This window comes from Pan paniscus, chromosome 10 (assembly GCF_029289425.2).
Source record: "Pan paniscus chromosome 10, NHGRI_mPanPan1-v2.0_pri, whole genome shotgun sequence".
NCBI lineage: Eukaryota > Metazoa > Chordata > Mammalia > Primates > Hominidae > Pan > Pan paniscus.
In genome coordinates, this window is record NC_073259.2 from 78,530,819 (window position 1) to 78,554,958 (window position 24,140).

Here is a 24,140-nt window from a genome sequence, read left to right on the forward strand (position 1 = left end):
ACTTCTTTGAGTCCAGAAACTGTTTTAAAAGGAAGGATTGCTTTGATTTAATGATTTTATTTGTAAATCTGCTACTGTACATCTTTTTAAAAAATAAAGGTTTCTGTGAACAAGTTATAGAAAAATGAAATATTGGAGTTGTGAAGGACAGTGATCTTTCCACTAAAATATGAAAAAGGCAAAAGGGCAAACTCAAACTCTGGAAATAGTCATGGCTTCTCTTTACCAAATGTCACACTGTCCACAAATGTGTGAAGTGTCTCTGAAGGGCTCAGTGGAAATCTAGCCAGGGCAGTGCCTCTGAGAGTACACCAACGCTGTTGGTAACAGATGACATTTTGGTTATTAATGAAGTAAAGAACTGAAAACAGGAATTTAGTTGGAGACGGTCAGCTGGAGAGTCTATTATTATGTACACAATACTGTAGGTAACCAACTCGGTACTTAGAGGACTAAAGGTTAAGACAACTATATTCTTCATGATAATGTCCTGGAAGATTTTTCTCATTTTAAAGCAGTCACTTTTGGCCTTTCTCCTGAACAGACAGATGACAAAAATTGATAAATGAGGAGCAGGTGAATAGAAGACAGAGCACTCTCCTTCAACAAACTGCAGTTTTATTCCTGTACTAGTGAGAATGTATGCAAGATGCTATATAGATTTTTTTTTAACCACAGTTACAAATATAAAAATGTATTAAGCAAATACATAATTTAAATTGAAAGACTAAGGAAGTTCTTTGTTCAAATACAGTTAGTTAGAAATATTGTGGGTAGATGCTATAATATGAAAAAATAGAATCATCTGCCATCTTAACTGGATTTTCAGAGAAATAATAAATGATATTAAAAACATAAAAGTGCTCTATTATAGAACATAAAAAGTTCAGTTGCTGTATTTACTTACATTATTTATGCTTCACACAAATGAAGGAATGGCTAGATTAACCTGCACGGACAACAGTATTGTTGGACACTGACTACCTAACATCCAAAATATCAGGCCAGGAGCAATTTCAAGAAGTATGTGTAGAATGTCTATGAGCTGTGCACTAATTTCTACAAGGTAGGAGTCGAGACGAGATTAAAGACTTGGTCCTTGTTCTTGAAGAATTTATAAGCCCAATTGTCCTGCATAGAAAACCAGAAATACTTTTCCAGTAGAGCACTGGTGCACCCTCTTGTCAGTGTGGCAGACTAGGACATTCCACAAAGGCTGGTACAGGCTTTCCTACTAACCTGCAGATGGAATGCTGTCCAACTCTGCCACAAACTCTTAAAGCCACAATTTCATGTGTTCCTTTCTTGATGGAGGTGCTTATCTACGCACACAGCTATTAGAACATCTCAGCATAACTGAAAGCTTGTTCTTGGGGTGAGGATATTATTTATTAAAATAGCTATAACCAATTCTTTTTATGACTGTTCTAGAAGGGACACATTGCATTTGTCTGACATTATTCACAGTTTTGAATAACTTATTTTGGTGTCTTATATAAGATCATGTGAATTGGCATAGAGGTTATAAAAATAATCTTTGGTAAACCTGTTAATCTCTTATTTCCATTACATAAGCCTCTATTTTCAGAGCATTCACCAACAATTTCTTTATTTAATAAATGTATCTTATATAGACAATCTTTTAAAAAATAAAATGCCTTATTTGTGTTGCATACATTTATTCCGAGGGAGCCTCCCTACAAGTCAAGAGTATTCTCTTAGCCAGAAATACTTCTATTGCTAGAAACATTTTTAGAACAGAACAGATTTTTCCTGTTATCATGGCTGCATCAAATGTTACCCTGCATTTTAACTAAAATGGCCAAACATTTTCAAAGTCATCATGCACTACAAGAATCTAAGGCAGTGTGTCTAAAATGCCAAACCCAGTACATTTAGTTAAATATCTGGTCAATTCAAAAAGCAAAATAAATTGATTCAATTGTTTAATCAGTTAAACCATCTGGCCAACATAGAGTGAATCCTCAAAAGGGCAACATGTCCTAATAGAAACGTGTGACAGGATTGTCCAAGCACACCCAGGCCACCCAGAAGAGATGCCATTTTATCTTCATGATGATGTCTGGTTAGATTCTCTTTTGCAAATATTTTCTTTTTGCATCATTTCACTTGCTTTTTGCAGTCAATCGTTTGCAAAACGTTTTTGCAAATCGTTTATAGATTTTCCTTTGATAGAGAACATTCTTTGAATACCTGATGTAATTCTAAATTTCAGGTTAAAAATAGCAGGGCAGAAAATTAGCACGGCATTTTCTCCTTCAACTCTTCAGGAATGAGGTAGGCTTGAGGGCTTGCTCACTGCAACTTGGAGTAGGATCAGTTATTCCTTATTGCCACTCTGTCTTGGCTAATCAGTTATAATATTTTCATTTCCTCAGTGAAATGGAACCCAGAAAGCCCTTGAACTGCTATCATATACAAGCAGTTTATTATCTATTGATTTTCACCAGGTCAGGTTTGGTCTGGCTCATGTTTGTAAACTAAAACTCTAGAGCGTCTCAGAGTTTGGGCTCAGATACTACCACTGCTGTTGTGCAGATCTGGTAGCTTTATGATTTCAGGATTCCAACCTCAAAGAATTCTTAGAAAGCTAAGAGAATGAGAATTTAGTATATGGCCAATAATATTATTGCAAAAGGTAAGGAAAATGTTTAACATGAGAAACTGGATCCTTAAACAGCAAGGCAAGAGAATCAGCATGTGAAGGGTAGCATGTGAGGTCTATTTTTATATTGCTGGACATCTGGTAAATGGTTTAATATTATTTTCACATGTCATTTTGGGCTTTCTTCCGAGAGGTGATTACAAAATTTATCAAAGACCCTCCCAAAGAAAACTGCCCCGAAAATGTCTGTGTGCTGTGTGCCTTTTAGTATTTAAAAGTGAATTGGCCAGGTGCGGTGGCTCACTCCTGTAATCCTAGCACTTTGGGAGGTTGAGGTGGGTGGATCACCTAAGGTCACGAGTTCAAGACCAGCCTGGCCAACATGGTGAAACCCCATCTCTACTAAACACACAAAAATTAGCCAGACGTGGTGGCAGGCACCTGTAATTCCAGCTACTTGGGAGGCTAAGGCAGAATCGCTTGAACCTGGGAGGCAGAGGTTGTAGTGAGCTGAGATTGTGCCACTGCACTCCAGCCTGGGTGACAGAGCAAGACTCCATTTCAAAAAAAAGTGAAATTATGGTCATCTCTTTGATGATGTGGAACCTGAAAGGACTATGAAACTATACTCATGGGTATAAAAGATAATATGAACAGTAGATAAAAATCACATTCAACTGGGAAAACAAACATATTCAAGTAGGAGGAGTGGGGCAAGTAATAAAACAGGAGGGACTCAGAGGTTTAAGGGATAGAGAATTACTTAGGACAAATATGTGCAAGCCCAGGTAAGAGAGGTGAGTCTTTGAAAATTCTGATTCAAGAGCTGAATTGGCTGCTTTCCAGAGAACAACAGAATGATAATACAAAATTGATTTAATGAGATGAGGTTAAAGGAGTTAATTATAACGAACTTGGAAAAATAATTATTAAGATGCTAGATGGGACTCTCCCAAAGATTTGATAGCTCAAAAGCACTTTGAAGCCTTGATGATTAAAGTGTACTGCACAGGTGCACAGACAGGATGCCCACCAAGACAGGAAATGGAGTGTTTACCAAGACATAACACATGATGCAATTAAATGGAAATAAATCCAATAGAGCTGAATGTCAAGGAAAATTTTTTTTCTCCTAAATTTAATAAATAAGTCAATTATATATTTAGTCTTCCCGGGAGTAGGAGCGAATAGTGAAATATTTGTTGCTAAGAAGGTTTAAAATTAGGTGTAGGGTAGGAATAAACATTTCCTGGGTTGGATTAGACTAAAAAAACCTACAGTTTTTTCCCTGTCATGTCCATTTACATAATTCTGATACTACCCTAGATGTTGCCAGAGTACGTGAGTGTTATTTACTATTACAGATGTATAGGTTTTTTTTATGGTTTTAACTCCTGGTTTGTGCAATTAATTGCTCTCTCTCCTAGATCTAGAGGTTTGCTATTGAAGTAGCATTAGCACTTTCCAGTGTGTGGCCTGTGGAAGGTGACCACTGTCCTAGACTGGCTCAGTTATCCCATTCCCTTGATGAGGCTGTCTTTTAAGCTCAATTGAAGGTAGTAACAACAATCCTAACTTTATGAGGATTCTCTTTATGTGAGTAGAAATGTGTAGATTCTGGAACAGTGCCTAGCAGGTTGCAGATACTTACTAGAAGTTTTCTGAGTGAATGAAAAGTCGAAAATGAATGTATCCTTCCAAGCATTAATGTGCTTTGCATCAAGCAACATTAGTGTAAAATTCTGCTTTTTCTCTTTTTTCTTTTCAATGTAGGAAAGGTGATTTCTAATGGATGCCACACGTTGTAGATCTCTGACCTCTATTTTCTTGCTGGTGGTACATCTACTGCACTTACACATATGTTGTTCCTTTTCATTTCCAGAAGATTCACTTAGTTCCTTGATACAGAATCAGAGCTTAAGACTGTCATTTCACAAGGGCATTGAGCACAATGAAACTGTGAATCTTTGAAGCTTATGATTATGCTTCACATTTTTGTAAACTTCAAATAACCTTGGAAAAATTTCCAGATTGGGTGTAGAGTTATTTAATTATAAAGAACTATTTTAGGTATAGTCAATGATTTTCAATTATTATGTCAATTACATTCGTTGTATTCACTTTTGGACTTTATGGTAGGTTACAAAAATACATACTTTGAAAAGAAATGTACTCTTTATGCAAAGGAAGCTATGCCATCAACAAACTTGACCTCTAATTCCCAAGTTTATTACAGAAAAATTTGTAGTGTGAAAAAGGCAAACATCTCCAGCTCATCTTCTCAGGTATCTATGAAGATTCCATATAAACTCCTTTCCAATTTTTCCCAGGAATGCTGTCGGAACTGGACCTTGATGAAGGAAATACTTTCTGACTCATTGGAATTTGTTATAGTCAAAGTAAGGCACAAATATTGAAGATAAACTTGGTACAGTATGTAGTGCCTTTTGTTATTAAATGCAACTTTGGGTGATTACTTGACATTTTGACTTCATTGATTTACTAAAAGAAGTTTTGAAAATTTTACTGAAGACCACTGTTTTTGTTTTTGCTATTGTTTTTAAATTTACTATATATGATGTTTGTAGTCATTTCTATGAAAATGTTGGCATTAAGCCTTTTAATGAGGGGCACAATCTGCTACCATAATATTCTTTTAATGGGAAATCAAGTAGGAATGGATAATTGTGACTTTTCTAGGAATGGAGACCACTGAAAATGAGACAGAAACTAGTGTGTATAAATACATTACAGTATGGGTGTGGATGTTCACACTCCACACCATGAATGCAATGAAAGTATCTCTAATCACTATAGATAGTGCTTTGCATGTTATGTTTCTGGTCTGGGTATAGCTGGCATCTTATTAACAAAAGGAATTCATCGCTTCTGTTTGGAATCATTCTCTATCAGAACCCTCAACCCTGCATCCTACCATCCTGGGCCTGCACTGCAAGTTACATGATCCCTGAGCTGACCACTTTGGCTTGGATCCCTGGAAGGAGAAAGGAGAGAGAGCAACTAGTTCAGACACAAGCATCTAGTTCAGCTTTGGTACTGCTTAATTCTTTTTTCTCCCTCCCTCTAATCCTTTTTTTGACTGTCACATTTGTCCTGATAGCAAGTTAGGACATGTCTGTTGGCTCTCGAGATTCATGGGACAGCAATACAGCAAATCTAGCCATAGTATTTGCTCTCTCTAGCCCTGCCCTTTTTCCTGTCCAGTGAATATCAAAACAGGTAGAAAACATGGCCTGAAGGATTGTCTCTGCCACCACCTCCATATGCATTTTACCAGTAGTCCTGTCATACAGGTTGAATTAGTTTTATGTAGAACAAGTCATGAACACTTTAGTGTGGAAAAATAGTATTATATAAAGCTTAATATTAAACATGAAAAATACATATTTACAGAAGAAACTACAAAATACAACTATGTACAATAATATCTGTTACCTTTAAATTATATAAAATTTTAAACATTCTCCAGATTAATAAATTATACATAGTATCAACAGAAATAGCTGGCACCTCTGTAGGGCATGAAGCAAGTTTTTAAAAACAAATCACACAGTGAATAATTTTTATCCAGGAGCTCTTCAGGTACATTCTCAATGCCTTGAATAGACTGGATCTGAAAGGAAGAACACTGTAATTAGAGACTGCCGCAGGGTGTGTCATAATTGTTTGCGCTGTTTATGAAAATTACCAATGTGAAAGACCAGCAGAAACACTTAGCTCAACCTAGTTTAAGATGAGACCATTCCTATTGGGACCAGGTAATTCCATTTAGAAAGACAGATTATTAGACTTGGAAGGGACTAGTGATTCTAGCCCATCACCTCTGTTTTTATGGATGAAGCCATAGGCCCAGAGAGGCAGAGTAACTTACTCAGGGTTACACAGCTTGTTACAGCTAGTTAGTTCGAGAGTTCGGACCTGAATCTTAGCCTTCAGGTAGGTGGTGGTTATCCTTTTCTATACCATAGTTAGCTTCTTTCAGGAGTGCTCAAGATTACTCTAAAAAAAGATTCTTAAGTCAAAACAAGACAAAGGAACCTCCAAGATCCCTCAGAACTTGCTCATACTGAAGCCTCTTAAGGAATCTCCCATGCAAAAACCTTAATTTACTATACAGATAAATTAGGGTGTAATTTGTAATTATTCATAATACAAAAGAATTATCTGATTTACAAAGGACTCCTCTAAATAGTAGCTCTTTATTTGTGCTTTACAGATGCTAACTCATTAACATACTGGCTAGGCTGGGTGGTAGAGAGAACTAAGTAAAAGGTTAGGAGACACTACCTGTTGAAGATCATTTAGAATGGAGATAAGAGGGTATGAAATAATGTTTGTCAAAGAAAGATTATCTGATTTATAGAGAGATACCAGTCCACATGGCAAGGAATTGTGGCTGCATCTGCCCACAGCCATGTGAACAAGCCATTATGAAGCGAGTCCTCCAGCCCCAGTCAAACCTTCAGATAATGGCAGCCCCAGTCTAAGTCTTGACTGCAACCTCCTGAAAGACTCTGGGCCAGCGCCACCAGTGAGATAATAAATGCTGATTTAAACTGCTAAATGTTGGGGTAATTTGTTAGGCAGTAATAGATAACTAATACAATCCTCCTTCACATTTGCAGTTTGCCTATGTGATAACTTAGGTCTTCACGACGGCCCAGAGTAAGACGACGCATGAGGACCCTTCTTGTCATTTAATTATTGCTTGACCAGAACTGTGCCTTGTAAGGTTTGTGTTTTTTTTCTATTGAATTTCCCACTTGAAAAGTGTTATGTGCTTATTCTAGAACATTTATAAAATACAAAAAATAGAAGGAAAAATAATAATTTTTCTAATGTTCAGGGAAATTTATATTTTCTCCAGTCTTTTTCCTTATGTGTTGTTTTTGTTTTACATCCTGCTTTCCTTTATTTAGCTATTATAACATCCTCAAAAATAGCATTCTTTTGTTTATTTTTTCTTTTTCTTTTTTTTTTTTTTGAGATGGAGTCTTGCTTTGTGGCCCAGGCTGGAGTGCAGTGGCATGATCTTGGCTCACTGCAACCTTCGCCTCTCGGGTTCAAGCAATTCTCCTGCCTCAGCCTCCCAAGTAGCTGGAACTACAGGCACATGTCACCATGCCCGGCTAATTTTTGTATTTTTAGTAGAGATGGGGTTTCGTCATGTTGGCCAGGCTGGTCTTGAGCTCCTGACCTCAGCTGATCACCCACCTTGGCCTCCCAAAGTGCTGGGATTACAGTCGTGAGCCACTATGCCCAACCTGTTTGTTTTTTGAGATACAATCTTGCTCTATCACCCAGGTGGAGTGCAGTGGCACAATTACAGCTCACTGAAGGCTTCAACTCCTGGGCTCAATGATTCTCCTGCCTCAGCCTCCCAAGTAGCTGGGACTACAGGTGCACACCATGCCTGGTTAATTTTTAAATTTATTGTAGAGAAGGGGTCTCACTTTGCTGCCCAGGCTTGTCAAACTTTTAGCTACAAAAAGCTTCATGCATAATTTTTTTTTTTTTTGTATATAGTGTGGTAGGAGAAATACAGGGTCACAAGATAAGAACATATGAAGGACCCTGATACCTTGATTGACAAATTATTTTCCAAAGGGATTTTACAATTTGAACTAGTTGTGATTTCAAAGCATCCTCCCCAAGTAGTGAAGCTTATTGCTTGGAAAAGAAAGGTTAAGCAGAGTCCTTCATAGCAGGCATCCTCAGCTAGGCTGGAAGAGATACCTTGTGAAACTGCTGCTCAGCTGCAGGAACCCCCTCCCTACCCTCCCTCTCTTCCCCGTTGCCACTCTTTATGGGTAGGAGAAGAAATGGGTGGTGTACATTGGAAGAGCTTTAGGTTATTAATGGTTTCCAGAATCTTTTTCTTTTTTCTCTTTTCTTCTCCCCTCCCCTCTCCTCTTCTTTTCTTTTCTTTTTTTTGAGACAGAGTCTCGCTCTTGTTGCCCAGTCTGGAGTGCAGTGGTGGGATCTCGGCCCACTGCAACTTCTACCTCCCAGGTTCAAGCAGTTCTGCCTCAGCCTCCCGAGTAGCTGCGATTACAGGCATGAGCCACCATGCCTGGCTCTTTTGTACTTTTAGTAGAGATGGGGTTTCATCATGTTGGCCAGGCTGGTCTCGAGGTGATCTGTCCGCCTTGGCCTCCCAAAGTGCTGGTATTACAGGCATGAGCCACTGCACTCAGCTAGAATCTTTTCTTTCTTTCTTTTTTCTTAGGGACAGGATCTTGCTTTGTTACCCAGGCTGGAGTGCAGTGGTACGATCTCAGCTCACTGTAGCCTTGACCTCCCGAGCCCAAGTGATCCTCCCCCTCAGCCTCCCAAGTAATTGAGACTACGGGCATGCGCCATGATGTGTGGCTATTTTTTTTTTTTTTTTTTTTTTTAGTTTTTTGTAGAGATAGGATCTCCCTATGTTGCCCAGGCTGGTTTCAAACTCTTAGGCTCAAGTGATCCTCCTGCCTCAGCCTCCCAAAGTGCTGGGATTACAGGTGTAAGCCTCTATGCCTGGCCAGATTGACCATATCTTGATGAAGAAACTTGGGGAAGTGAGTGAAGTAAGTGCCTACCTCTGTGATACTCTGGATTCACATTTTCATAGATTGGAAACAAGGGGTTTTCTTGTTCACTCCGTAGCTTTCTTGCTCTGAGGACATCTCTTACACACTGATGTAGGTAGACATACTGACACTGTGGAAAAGCAGAAACATGTCAGAGGAGGGCCTGTTCTCATGCATAAGAAAGATGAGAAACTCACAAACTGTTGACAATGATGGGATTATATAGTTAGCAAATTTCTTGATCACCGCTTCACTAATGGTCTCTGGTAAATAAAAGAGTGACTGTCTTTTATTACCACTGAAAAGAGAACAATGGTAATGGGCAGAGAGGTGGCATTTTTCATTCTTTTTATATATATATATATGTGTGTATATATGTGTGTATATATGTATATATGTGTGTATATGTGTGTGTATATGTGTATATGTGTGTATATATGTGTGTATATATGTATATATGTGTATATATGTATATATGTGTATATGTGTATATATGTATGTGTATATATGTATGTATATATATGTGTGTATATATGTATGTATATATGTGTGTGTGTATGTGTGTGTGTGTGTGTATATATATATATATATATATAGAAAATATTCTGTGAGAGCCTACAACTGTGTCTAGTACGTAGTAGGTCCTTTACAAATTCAGTAGATGAACGAATGCCGGACACTCCTATGTAGCTTACATAAATTACCTCATTTAATGATTTCAAAAACCTTGTGAAGTAAATACAATTATCAGTATAAAATGAGACTCAAAAGTAACTTCTCCAAGGTCACGCAGCTAAGAAATGGGGCCCTAGGGTTTGATCTTGGAGATGTGACCTCAAAGTTCATGTCTTTTTCACTACACCAGTTTGCTTAGGTGAATCCCAATTTCATTGCATTACTGAATGAGACAATCATTTCACTGCATACTCTGCTGGTTTGTTCCCTTTATTCTAGGAAGATAGTGAAAAAAAGGAGGTGTGTACAATAAGCCCCGCTGGACTGTTAGTTCTCTGAGTGCAAGGTCAGTGTCTTATCCACCTCTGTTCTCTCAGCATCTGGGTCTGCCGCGTGGAAGAATCTCAAAGATGTTGGCTAACTGCAGAGAACTACAAGGGTTACATAGCGAGGACAGACCCATCTATTGGCTATTTAAGAATTTACTACTTTTGAAATATAAATAGATATAGAAGAGTCAGTGCTTTGGTGACCATAAAGACCTCCACTGCCACTGTGTCTCAGCCTCAGGCAGCCAAGCTTGTGCATTGGGCCCCCTTCCTTATACTCCCTGAGTTCTCTTATAAGGAAATTGATTTCTGCGGAACCTTCCCTTGCTGATAACTTCCCTTGCTGAGCAACTGCTCAGAGGGAGTTGTGAGCAGTGAAGGAGACTGGGCTCTCAGCAGCCTCCAGCCAGGCCAGGCTGAGCCATCAGGCTTCCGGGGATCCCAGTTTCCCTACTTATTAAACAAGGAGGCAAAGGTCTCTTTTATAGCTAACATCCTTTGTCTATTAAAGGATATAGATTGATGTCAGATAGATAGATATTGAAAAATATTTCCAGACCTTGTGTTTAAGGCAATCAGTGTAGTCAGTCTTAAAAGTATTTTAGAGGTTTGAGACACAAAGTAGAACAATTAGCTCTTTCCTCACTAACAATCTTTCCAAGTAAACAGGTACTTATTTTTATGGGTTGGCACTAGATACTGTCCCTGATTGGAACCTAGCTTGGCCAGCTATCCATGGGACTATATAAGGTAGGTCTGGTATAATCAATAGATAAGAACATTTAATTAAATTAATTAATTAATTTATTTTTTAAGAAACAGGGTCTTGTTCTGTCGCCTAAGCTGGAGTACAGTGACACAATCATAGTTCACTGCAGCTTTGAACTCCTGGTCTTAAGTGATTCTCACACCTCAGTCTCCTGAGTAGTTGGGATTATAGGTATGGACCATCAGGCTATACCTATAAATTAAAAAAAAATTTTTTTAGAGACAGGGTCTTGCTCTGTTGCCCAGGCTGGTCTGAAACTCCTGGCCTCAAGCCATCCTCCTGCCTTGGCCTCCCACAGTGCTAGGATTACAGGTGTGTGCCACTGTACCCAGCCTAGAAAAGGACATTTTAAACAAATCAATAAGAAGTGAGGCCTGCAATAATATTGATAACTATTCTCTGCTTTTCTGCTCACAGACCTTTGTCATTTATTATGAATGTTATATGCAATCTCAATCTTGAAAATCTGAGAAAGGTACAATCTGAGAATGATTGTTAGTATAAAGCAGTCTCTTTTTGCTACCTTAAAAAGGATCCACCAAATTATAGGCTGACACCTCCCTGTTTCCTCCCACCCAAAGCATATTCATCTTTTCAGTTCTACTGGGATATTACATTACTTTGGGACCTTAGAGGTAAGCTGTGAATGAACTCTAGTGCTTCTGTGCTATGGCCTATTAATAAATTCTTTAACAATGATTCACCATGGGCTTTGAAACAAGTTAATATCCATTAATTTGCCTTGCCTTAAATATAAATTCTTCCTTTCCCAATAGAACGTCCCTTTGAAAATGATTACTACTAAAACGGTGAGATTGTTAATGTGCTTCTCACTTTATTCTTAATGAAAAGTAGACAAAATATGTGAATCTCAGATCACAAAAGATAATTTTTTGTTAACTGGTGAAGGCTTGGCTTAGTGTTGACACATTCAGTTCCATTCAATTTCATCAATATTTGGAGTATTAGATATTATTTATAGTATTACAGTCTCTTTGTGATCCCTGAGTGCATGGCTTAGTATTTAGTGAACAAATACCTATAAGATGATAAACATAAGATACAATTATGTATAAGGTTTCATACAGAAGAGAAAGCCATTAGGCTCACTTTGAGGGGAGGAAACTATCAAGCTAAAGAGAAAAGGTGATATTTATAAGAATTCAAGCAAAGAAGTAAGGCAACATAACATACAATTTCACATATATTCCGGAAACCATGAGAAGTCTAGTGCAGCTAAAATGCTGGTTGCGTGGGTCATGGGAAACCCCTCGAACAATGCCCCAAATGGAACCTGAGGTCCTTAGTCCTACAACATCTCAGTGTTTCCTTCCCAGGAGAAGCAAATGAGATTGAGACTGTGGCTATCATCTATTGTTCTTTAACAGGTTATTGCTCCCTTAATGTGTCTCTCAGGGTCAGGCTGCAAATTTCCCTCAAAGCAGCATAAAAGAAGAAGGGACACTCACAAATCCCCTGACCAATGCCCCTTTGTTTAGAAATGCTTGCTGTTTGGAAACTTGTGAAGACCTGCATCCCTTTGTATCTCAAATAAAGACAGAGGTAAGTTGAAGTTCACTGTCACCATGGACCCAGAAAAATAATACAAGGGGTCCAAATGTCCTCTGTCTTTTGCTGAAATAGTCACCCACAGGGGCTCAGCCACAGATCACACCCCTCTACACCCACTCCCATTACCAAATGCCAGCTCTAGCACCAGGGTTTCTGAGCCTGTAGAAACAACTCAACTTCAGCAGAGGCTTAAAGCAAGGCAGATGATACTAGGTTGATGCAAAAGTAATCACGGTTTTTGCCATTAAAAGTAATGCATTTAAATGACATTAAAATGCAATTAATGCCATTAAAAGTAATGGCAAAAACCGTGATTACTTTTGCACCAACCTAATACCTGGATAGCATTTGGAATTTTGTTTGAGAAAAAAGGGAGAGAGAAAATTTTATCTTACTGCAATGTTTATTTCATTATGATGGAAAGACTGAAAGTGGATTCTGGCCCAGGTGGGTAAACCTTCCTTAATTTGGCAGACCCTAAACACTGGTGGTGGCTAGTACGATGACATGAAGCTGGAGGAGTAAGTTGGGGCCAGGTTATAAAGAAGCTTGTACCCAGGATGAGGTTTGAACTTCATTTTACAAGCAGTGGTAAGCTTTTCACGATTTTTTTGCAGGGAGCTGGCAGAGTCAGCAAGGGAACTTTGATGGTGGCAGTGGTGGCAAAGGATCATTAGGGCAGAGCTGAAGGCAGGAGACCCACTAGGAGGCTACTCATTAGCAGGGCTAATGAGAGTTGATAAAGGGCTGTGCAAGGGCAGTGGCAGTGGGATGAGGGGCTAGCTCCAAGGGAAGGAAAGGACTTCGTGACTGCTTGGATGTGGGAACTGGAGGAAAAGAAATCCACTCCATTGAGCCCAGGAGTTTGAGTCTAGCCTGGTCAACGTAGTGAGATCTTATCTCCCCACATAAATAAACAAACAAAAAATAGAAATAATAAATAAATGCACATATCCATGCATGTAAGCATGCCAGGTGTGGTGGTGCACATCTGTAGAAGATTGCTTGAGCACAGAGTTTGAGTCCAGTCTGGGCAACATAATGAGACTGCATCCCTTAAAAAATATAAGAAGTCAGCTCCCTGGCTTGGGCAAACAGATGGACGGCAATACTATTAAATGAAACTGGAAGGTGCAAAAGTAGGAGGAAGGTTTTTGTTGTTGTTTTGTTTTTTGAAAGAATGAGTTTGACTTTGATCTTTTTGAAGTTAGATGGCTATAAGGCTTTTGGGGGGGATCCATCTGGTAGGCAGGCATTTACATGTATGCGGAGACAGGAGATTAGATTTGGGTAACATGAGCATGTACGGGAATGGAGAATATCACAAAGAATGAAGACTGAGAGAAAGGGTGGTGCCTTGAGGACAAAACCTTGGGGAACTCAAACATTAAGAAGGCAAGCTGAGGAACTATGCCACAGTATCCTCAGTGAGGCAGGAGGAAAAGGAGAACAGAACAGGGAAAAGATGGAGTTATTTCTAAGGAGAATTAGGAAGAGGAACATTGTGTTACCTCTGCTCTGAAAGTCAGCCAGTGATATTGACAGTAGAGTCCCTCCTAGTTGCCAAAATGCATTATGAGTTTGGGGCAGGTGTATGGAGGTGATACATGGCCCAAGAATCCTTTGACAATTACTAGAGCACACAAATACACACAGTTTGAGACTATTTACAATATGATAACCTCCTCTTTCCCAAGTTACAAATTAATTAGGGTTTGAGTTTGTGAAAGTGACAATAAACTAACAAAATATTAATGCTGACTTTTTAGCAACATAATTGTAGGATATTTGTTCATTCATTTAAAAGATTAAAAAATATTGAGGACATAGAGGAGGAAAACAGGCTCCCACCCTCTAGGAATGCATAGTCTTGTGGAGAAAGCTGAAGGATAATAATTATGATACAGGGTAATATAATTCTGCAACCTTTGATGAAATAACAGAGCTAGGCAGAGGTCATCAGTGGCTGCTAAAACCATTAAGTGAAGGGTTGATGGGGATAATGAAGGGTTCAGGCTGACACTGCCTGAACTCACTGTCAGTTTCCTCAGCGCTGAAAGAGAGACAGACATGGTGATCTGCCTTCTGATGTCATGCAACAGAAAGCCCTCAGCACCACCCACGAAGCATTGAGTTTAATGAGGCCTCTAGATCTAACCACCAGCTGACAAAATCCATGGGGAGTAGAGGAATATATTACCACCATGAAAAAGCAATCAGCCACATCTAGAATGTGGGAAAATCTACCGAACAAATGAGCTGGCTTCTTTAACAAATAAATATCATGGAAAACAAATGGGAGAGAGGATTATAGATTATAGATTAAAAGATTTCAGAGACACTTCAACCAAATGAAATATGTAAACTCTGGATTCTAATGAAAACCAAATATAGTTTTTTATAAAAAGTAATTTTTTGAGATAATTAGGGATATTTAAATACTGACTGGATATTAGGTGAGATTTAGGAATTACGGTTAAGAAAGACATAGATGTGATAATGACATTGTGGTCATAGTTTTAAAGAGTCTTTATCTCAAATATACATATACATATATATGTATACATGTTCACATGTACACACTTATATACCCATACATATGTATATATGCAATATATGTAATATCACATATGCATACAAATGTACACATAGGTGTATACATATACACATGCACATATACACATGTACACATATATGCAATATGACATGTATTACACACATACATATATACATACACACGTGTACACATACATATGTGTATATATGTATATGTGTATTTAAGGATGAGATAATATGATAAGTGGGATTTGCTTTAAAATATTTCAGTGGGATAATGTCATGGGGTAGGGGAACATTAAATGTGGGATACAGATGGGAAAAGAACACAGAATACTGATAATTATAGAAGCAGGGGTTTGGGTACATGGAAACTCACTATACTATTTTTCCTAGTTTTGTGTATTTTCTTTTTAAAAATTTTTTGTGGAGATGGGCTCCTGCTATGTGGCCTAGGCTGGTGTCAAACTCCTGGCCTCAAGTGATCTGCCCCCCTCCAGGCCTCCCAAAGCACCGGGATTACAGGCATGAGCCACTGTACCCAGCCATGTTTTGTATATTTTTTCAAAACAATTTCATAATAAAACATTCAAAATATGGTAGAATCATTGTTATAATGAAAGTACTCCCAGCCCAGGACAATAGCGGTGGCAGAGGTTCCTGCCTGCAGGAGGCAATGATGCCATTGTTTTGTCAAATGTGAGTTCTGCAGAATATTTTTAATTTTTATTTTCATTATTTCTCTGGTTCAATTGTTACTGGCTTGAATGCAGGATATTAATATGTGTTGCACAAGAAAAGAATTCAGGGGTCAAGGTGGTTTTGGGATTAGTGGGTTCAATAAAGCTCAAAGGGGGCCTTGGCTGCAGGAAGCTCTCTTTTTATGGAGCATTGCTGTCTGTGCATTGTCCTTGGGTACTGTGGCTCTAAGAGGGGACACAGAAGCATGTAGAACTTTTTACTTTTCCAACCATGGATTTTTTTTTTTTTTTAATACAGAGGATTTTGCATAGTTTTACTTGGAGAAAAACTTGTGAAACACGAGGGTAAGAGAACTTGAGCCTTAGAAGGCATTGATGCAGAGGAGTGAATGCTTGGTCTCTACTGAGGAAGAGATCTGACCCTGAGGCTAGTATGCTTATAGCACACTCAAGGGCCCAGGTTTCTCTAGAATAGTGCCCAAGCCACCTCAGCCACTTCATGGCTGTGGGCTTTGTGCAAAGCCCTTAAGCTTTTGGACCTTCATTTTCTAGTCTGGAAGTATAATATAATATGTCTCGCTTGGTTATTGTGAAAATTTAATGGACCTTCATTTTCTAGTCTGGAAGTATAATATAATATGTCTCGCTTGGTTATTGTGAAAATTTAATGAGATAACATGTTCAAAAATGCCCTGCAAATGTCAAAGTGCTGCACAAATGGAAGCACGTGGTCTTTACCAGCTACATACACTCCCTTGGGGTCTCCTGAAATGGGGGTGTAGGTGGAGGGAGTGGGGCTGGGGGAGAGAAGAGACTGGGATCTTCTTCTTTCCTAAGTGAAGTTCTTATGCTCATCTGCCAGCCTATCTTAAAATGATCCCCGAGATGGTCACCTTCAAGACCAGTGAGATTTGTTTTAAAATAACAAGTCTTAGAAAATATCTACATTCAGTTCTTTTTTTCTCTTCCTAATGTGTCATAGTTATTTCCCCCTGTCAGATTAAAGTCCTGGATGTTTTTTTGTGGGAATATAGTAGGGAGGAGGGTGGCCTGTAACTTTCAGTCTATAACTCTTACCTCAGTCTGGACCATGTGAACCCTGTGAAGTCTTAGGTCGTGCACTGCTCCATAAATGTCCACAGAGTCTTTGGAGTCTAACTGCTGGAGGATTCGGTCCAATGCAATAAAGGTTCCAGTCCTACCCACACCAGCACTAGAAGAGATGGCAAAGGAAGATTGAGCCTTTTTATTAAATTTGCCTTTCAAGATTGCATCTAGAGACTCTGGCACAATCTTTTTTTTCCCTTCCCAGTTATGGGAGAAGATAGGAATATTTCTTTCTCTCAAATAAGTTTAACCTAGAGTCCCCCAACCCCACCCCCCCGCAGCCTTCTATCTCTTTCCACTCCCTTCCTGTCCCTCCTCCACTCTACCAGGGATAAGTACTGCTCTGCACTTACTGTGTATCATTTCCATGCATGTTTTTAATACTTTTCCTACTCAATATTATGTTTTCAGATTTATCTATATTGCTACATATAGATCTTCTCCTTTCTTCTTTCCTTCCTTCTTTCTTTCTCTCTCCTTCCTTCCTCCCTCCCTCTTTCCTTCCTTCACAGGGTCTTGCTCTGTTGCCCAGGCTGGAGTGCAGTGGCACAAGCATAGCTCACTGCAGCCTCGACCTCCCAGGTTCAAGCAGTCCTCTCACCTCAGCCTCCTGAGTAGCTGGGACCACAGGAATGTGTAACTACTCCCAGCTAATTAAAAAAAAAAGACTTGTAGAGATAAGGTCTCCCTAATAGTTGCCCAGCTTGGTCTTGAACTCCTGGCCTCAAGTGATCCTTCCACTTTGGCCTCCCAAGTGCTGGGATTAGAGGCAGGATATACCACACCCAGCTGATATAATTTCTTTTAATTCTCTTCATAAACCACTGCTAATCCAGTGGCAGTGAGATCATTTTAAATTTTTCTCTATTAAAACATGTGTTGCAAAGAACATGAATATATGTGGAGATTTCTCAGGGGTCGACACCTAGAAGCAGAACTCTTGGGTTGGTCATGGGCATGAACACCTTCAGCTGCACTAGGGATTGCCAAATTCCTCCCCAAAATGGTTGTGTCATCTGGGGATTTTTGATACACACATTTATAAGATAACAGTTCTCCAGTGGTCCTGGACAAAAATGCCTGCCATTTTTCAAAAAGCAGAAAGCTCTGAGGTGAGTGCCTCATCTTCCTATTAAAAGTGTCAAGGTTCCAAGGACATAGGAAAGCAGGGCTCCTAGGGTGCTGGGCTGACAGGGAGGAGATGAGTACACTTGGCATTTCTCTTACAGCTGCAGTTCCCTGCTCCATATTTATTAGTGCCATTCAGTTAGGGCTATCAAAATGTTGCTGCAAACATTAATTAGCTAGTTATCAGGTTTGCCAGAGAGAGAGAGATTTCACTTGTTAGGTTGATTTTCTGGACAGACTGAAGCAAAGAGAAATCAAGAGAACAAATTTAAGAGGAAAAAATTAGGTGCTACAGATGGCAATTGCTGTGCTGTGGTTTGAATGTTTGTGTCCCCTACAAAAATTCATGTTGAAACTTAATCTTCAATGCAACAGTATTAAGAGGTGGAGGAGGTGATTAGGTCATGAGGGCTCTGCCCTCATGAACGGGACTGGTGCCTTGTGAAACAGTTGGAGGGAACTAGCTAGGTTCTTTTGCCCTTCCATCCCTCCCTCTATGTGAGAACACAGCTTTTGTCTGCTCTGGAGGACACAGTAACAAGGCACCATCTTGGAAGCAGAGACTAAGCTCTCAACAGACACTGAACCTGCCAGTGCCTTGATTTTGGACTTCCAGCCTCTAGACTATGACAGATAAATTTCTATTATTTACTATCCAGTCTGTGGTATTTTGTTTTAGCAGCACAAATAGACAAAGACATGCTACTAGACCTGGAGGGAAGATTAGAAAATAAATCTTGAAGGATAGGTAGGACTTAGGTGGAGAAGAGAGATAAAGCCATTCCAAAATGGAAGAATGGCCAGAGGCAAGAATAAGCTTGTGTGCTCACTTTCCTGGCTAGAATGTGAAGGGAGTTATTGGGAACTTAGATTGAAGGTGATATGCCTGATAATGGAAAGCATGGAATTCCCATCAGGACTTTGCATTTCAGAAGTAGGAAAAAAGCAAGAGGGAGAGAGAAGGCTGGAGAGTGAGGATGAGAGAGAGGCTACAGGGGAAGAAAGTGGAGAAGAAGTCAGGGAAGAGAAATGATGTTGGCAGAAGGGGAGGAACATTATAAAACCCTCTGGGGGCGAGGCAGGCTTATTGGTCCAGACAAATCCTCCACCCACCAAATTCCCCATGCTTATGTATTTTTGCAGACTCCCAGGCACAACCCCCTTATGTCTGCCATTTTATTGGCTGCTAGGTTTCCTAGTACCTGCAGTGCACCACAGTGGGCCCAGCACCCGGGCTTCTGTTGATGTAGTCCCTGACAGTTCTCACAAACTGGATCAGAGACTGGGTGGTTTCTGGGACTCCATGGTCTGGCCACACCGTATAGTGAAAGTGGCGGATGAGTCTGTGTGCATCAAGCTGTTCCTCCTGTAAGAGCAAAGAGCAGGATAAAAGAGGAACTGCCCAATGCAAACCTTCAAACTTGACAGCTGAGCCATGGAGCAACTCCTATGGGCTGAAACTACAAGAGAAGAACCAACAAAAGTGGGGTTCACAGATCTCGTTCATCTCCCCAAGCTCGGTTGTTAAATGAAGTCAAGCAAGCTAACATACACTGCATATCTTAAACTCCCGGATGGTCCACTCAGGCAGGACGGACTCTGAGAGCATCTGCAGGATGAGGTCCCCATAGTAGAGGGAATCCTGGTCCGCTGGCCAGTAATGGTCACACTTTACCTAGAACAGGACAGACAGAAAAAACATGAGTCTGGAAAAGTGACTGCTTGGTGAACCTGGGGTTTCCCTCCTCTAAATGTCTTCCAAAGTTAGGAATCTGGGATCAGCTGCTAAAGCAATTTGACCATCTACTTTATATTAACCTTCTCATGGCCAGTGCTGAAGCTGAGGTGCTGCTCCAAGTGAAGGGGAGAGCCTGTACAAGGAGCACCCCTGACTCCAACCTTTGGGTTCACTCATTTTTTAGGCCCCGTAATATATGGCTTGAGTTTTTCCCCCCCCCCCCCCCCCCCCTCAGCATTTCAGTTCCACTAGCAGGTAAACTGTGGTTCACAATGTATTGTTCTTTCTAAAGAAAGAAATATCTAGTTGGGTAGAGGAAGGCACTGTCTTCCTGGCCCTTCTTCGTTCATATTTTTATGTCACTGTCCTAACGTGGGCCGTGTGCTAAGAGATCTTTGAGAAGTTAGAACGTTTAGCTAAGCTTGCCTTTACATGTATACAGACAAGGGGAAGAGGATTGTAAGCATATGTTTACTGAGCGCAGATACTAGGCACTTTATACGTAATCTTTTAATCCTCAATCTTTTAATCCTCAAAATAACCATATAAAGTAGAGGATGATAAGTGCATTACAAGGGGGTTTGGTTGATTTGTCTGGATTATTATTTTACTTTGTGTCTGCCAACACAGTCTACAAGTCACTTCTCCTTTCCTGGGATGAGGGGCAGGTCCAGTGACTCTGGCAGGGTCTCTCCTCCAGCCATACACTGAAGAATGGAGTAGCCAAGTGGCCAGGTAATTTTTGGTGTAATGGGCACTGCCGATAATCCCAGTCATCAAATGGAAACAGCTTTGACTGGAACTTCAGACCCAGAATCAGAATCAGGCATCACTTGGGTTTACTATTAGAGTCTTTTGAACAGAGTGGTATAAGTCACTAACAATGCTCTCACATGATCCCTACTTTGTTTTGTGGGGTTTCACTTTGATGATGGGGCAGAATTCTATCCAGGTGGCAGAAAGCAAAGCTTGATGTCAGGAAGGCTGTTTACTCACTCGGCCCTTCTCAACACACTGGGTCACCATGACGATGTTGTGAACGTTTTGTTCCCACACCATTTTCCAGAAGTCATCCTTGGTGCCAGGAAGCGGTCCCTGAGTGACAATGTATTCTCTTCTGAAGTTGTTGCCCTGCAATGAATTTTACAATATGGAGAGTCAGAAACAATGGGCCTCTTCAGAACTATAAACAAAGAGTTCTTCAGATTAGATGATAGGGAGGTCTCTGCCAAGTCTCTGACTTCAGAAAAAGATACTAACACAAGTGTCAATGCTTGGGAGCAGGAAGGACAAAGGTCAGAACATTGAACTAGTGTTAAGAGCCACATTCCCTTTTACTTGCCTGGGTCTATTCTGAAAGCAAATGGGGGACTTAGGCAATGATCTAGAAAACACTTCACCCTCAATTATATGTGTGTGTTGGGGGGTATTTGTGTAGACTGTTGGAGGGACTGTAATCAGGCTCTTTCCCTATTTAATGTAGAAGAGTGTTAGTCATTTTGGATAATCAATGTCAGAATCATTTGGTAAGATATATCATCCACAGGAAGCATCACAGAAGAGAAACTGTTGACTGAGCATCTACCATCTAATGTGTCGCAGGTCAGGACTTATTTAATCCAAACCATAGTCCAAGAGCGGGATATTTTCATCTACTCCTTCTGCACTCCAGCAATGACAGCAATTCCTTGTCAATTCTAGTCGAAGCTCTTTCTCTTGCCTTTCCTCAGGGTCTCCACATTATGTCACCTCTGCCATCGCCACCCCCGCCCACCCAAACACTGCCTCTCATCTGACCAATCCTTACTTATCCTCAGCATGGTGCCTGCTTGGCTGAGCCTTCTTTTATCTTTCTCTCTGCTGGGGGATATTCTCCAAGATGCCCCATGGCTATCTCTAGCCTCTCGCTACTGAGTGCCGTTCTCAGACCAGCAGCACTGAAATCACCAAGAGGCTTGTCAGAAATGCAGACTCGGCTGGGCGCAGTGGCTCACCCCTGTAATCCCAGCACTTTGGGAGGCCAAGGCGGGCGGATCATGAGGTCAGGAGATTGAGACCTTCCTGGCTAACACGGTGAAACCCCGTCTCTACTAAAAATAACAAAAAAATATTAGCCAGGCGTGGTGGCAGGTGCCTGTAGTCTCAGCTACTTGGGAGGCTGAGGCAGGAGAATGGCGTGAACCCGGGAGGCGGAGCTTGCAGTGAGCAGAGATCGCGCCACTGCACTCCAGCCTGGGGGAACAGAGCAAGACCATCTCAAAAAAAAAAAAAAAAAGAAAGAAAGAAAGAAATACAGATTCCCAGGCCCTGCCTCAGTCCTGATGGATCAGAATCTGCCTTTTCACAAGATCCTCAGATGGCGCAGACATCTTTCAATGTAGGAGAGGCACTGCTGTGGCAGGTTTCCCATGCCATTGCCTTTTCTTGCCTCAACTCTTCTGAGGGTTCCTTTAGGGTCAGGATTCCATCTTATCCCATGCCTGTAAACAGCTCAGTTAGCACTTAATTTCTAAGTGTTTATTGGGTGAATGGATGGTTGCTTGAGGTAAATATTATTATCCTCAGTTTTTGGAAAAGAAAATGGAGGCCCAAAAAGGTGACATAATGTGCCCAAGGTCACAGAATCAACAAGGGGCAGAAGTGGGATTCAAACCTAGATTTGTTTGACCTGAAAGCTTTTTCCACAGCAGTATGCCATAGGAAGGTGGCAAGATGCTAACCAAAACGAGAGCCCAAAGATTTGATATAACCTTTGAGTTCTGTCTGTGGTTGTGAAGATTCCAGATAACATGGGATCAGCTTCTCTAGCTAGGCAGCTTTAGCAGGGGAGGTCCATCTTCCTTAGGAAGCTCTCATCTTGGTTAAGGACTGCAGAGAGTAGATGATCTATGAAAATGCATCTTGGGCTCATAATTTCATTTGACTATAGCCATTGTGAAAAATGTGACGTAGCAGGAACTGAATTGGATACCCCATTTTTTTTATGGCATTCAGACATGCTCTTTTGAAATCTACAGGTGTTTCCAGACCTAAGAATAACGGGAACATGGAGGAGTGGCATCTCCAGTGTAGCCACCCACCAAAGCCTCATCCTGAACACTATGGCCTAGTGGGTCACTTACAGGGATGTAGCTGGCATTGATGTAGTCAGAGCAAGGATCATCATCTACATTGGAGAGCTTCACTCGCGTGGCATCATCTGGAAGGAGAGATTTGCTGCTGAGTCTTGGAGTGACTTTTCTACAGTTTATGTGATGTGTGTGATGTGCCTTAGCTCTGATCCCCACAACAGCCACAGATGGGAAGTGATCTTATCTCCATTTTGCAGATGAGGCTCAGGCAGGATAACTAACTTGCCCCACATTGCATAGGTGGCCTATAACCAGTCAGACACAGGAGACAACATGAAGCCCCATCTGTGCTTCCCTTTCTAACATTACCACATTTGCCTGATGGAGTGGCCAGCTCCCTTTCACTGCTGGAATGAATACAATCCAGAAAACCTACCTTCTATTGCTTTACCTAATGGGGTAAGGAAATTTAAGTAGAAATTGCTAACCGAAGACTTTGCTAAGCAAACCCAGGTCTGCTTGATGTCAGAGCCCTTGCTGTTAACCCCATTTACTGCTTAGCCTCCAAAGAGAAGCAGTAGCATCACAAGGGGAAATGTCAACAGCATAAGAGGACTTTCATAATCAGAATTTAAACTGGCTATTATCCCTCTGGAGGGAAGTGCAGGAATATACAAGCTGTTTCTTATTAAAGGCATTCAGAGCTTGAGATTGTCCATATCAAGCTATATTATGTTTCTTTAGCCTCATTTCAGTGTTGGAGAAAAATGCAGAAATGGCTAGAGGAAGACAGTATTACAAATTTTGACACAAAACTTACAGGGCAATATATTGTTGTATCGATTTTTCCCTCTGTTCTCCGGCAAGAGTGCAATGTCACATGACTGGTTTCGGCCCACGTCTTTTAACTCCTGTTAGGTCAAATATGAGTTTGTAAGTGGAGAATATGAAATAGAATAAAGCAAATCATACAGTCCTGGAGATACATAATAACATGAAAATATATACACTAGCTATTGTTTATGAATGCCTAGTACTCAACATGCATTAGCCCTGATCCCCACAACAGCCCCACAAGGGAGGTGTTGTTCTCACTATTTTACAGGTGAGGCTCAGACAGGATAACTGATGTGCCCCAGGTCACCCAAGTGGCAAACCTGAGAATCAATTCCAAAAGCTACGTGCTTTTTGCGAAACCACGGCATCTTCCAGCCAAGCAAATGGCCAGGCTGAATATCTGACAGCATTAGGTCTGCATTTGAGATTTGTTAATTC

General features: G+C 40.5%; 1 protein-coding gene and 1 long non-coding RNA gene across 5 annotated transcripts in view; one reads left to right on the forward strand and one right to left on the reverse strand.

The window, feature by feature from the left end:
• Positions 1-601: 601 nt before the first annotated feature.
• Positions 602-24,140, reverse strand: part of PTPRB (protein tyrosine phosphatase receptor type B) — a 121,695-nt gene continuing 98,156 nt past the window's right edge. For all 4 annotated transcript variants that reach the window (XM_063593550.1, XM_003808737.6, XM_034936225.3 and 1 more), the window contains 8 exons: positions 23,686-23,776; positions 22,917-22,993; positions 20,791-20,925; positions 19,609-19,731; positions 19,259-19,422; positions 16,899-17,034; positions 9,229-9,349; positions 602-6,260 (listed from right to left, as the gene is read on the reverse strand). In XM_063593550.1, the coding sequence (XP_063449620.1) occupies positions 6,238-6,260; positions 9,229-9,349; positions 16,899-17,034; positions 19,259-19,422; positions 19,609-19,731; positions 20,791-20,925; positions 22,917-22,993; positions 23,686-23,776 (870 nt within the window). In that variant the 3' untranslated portion in view covers positions 602-6,237. The remainder of the gene's footprint in view (positions 6,261-9,228; positions 9,350-16,898; positions 17,035-19,258; positions 19,423-19,608; positions 19,732-20,790; positions 20,926-22,916; positions 22,994-23,685; positions 23,777-24,140) is intronic.
• On the forward strand, positions 5,550-23,692 carry LOC129393523 (uncharacterized). The gene is made up of 3 exons (XR_008620438.1): positions 5,550-5,680; positions 7,273-7,379; positions 22,812-23,692. It is a non-coding gene; the product is annotated as an uncharacterized LOC129393523 (long non-coding RNA).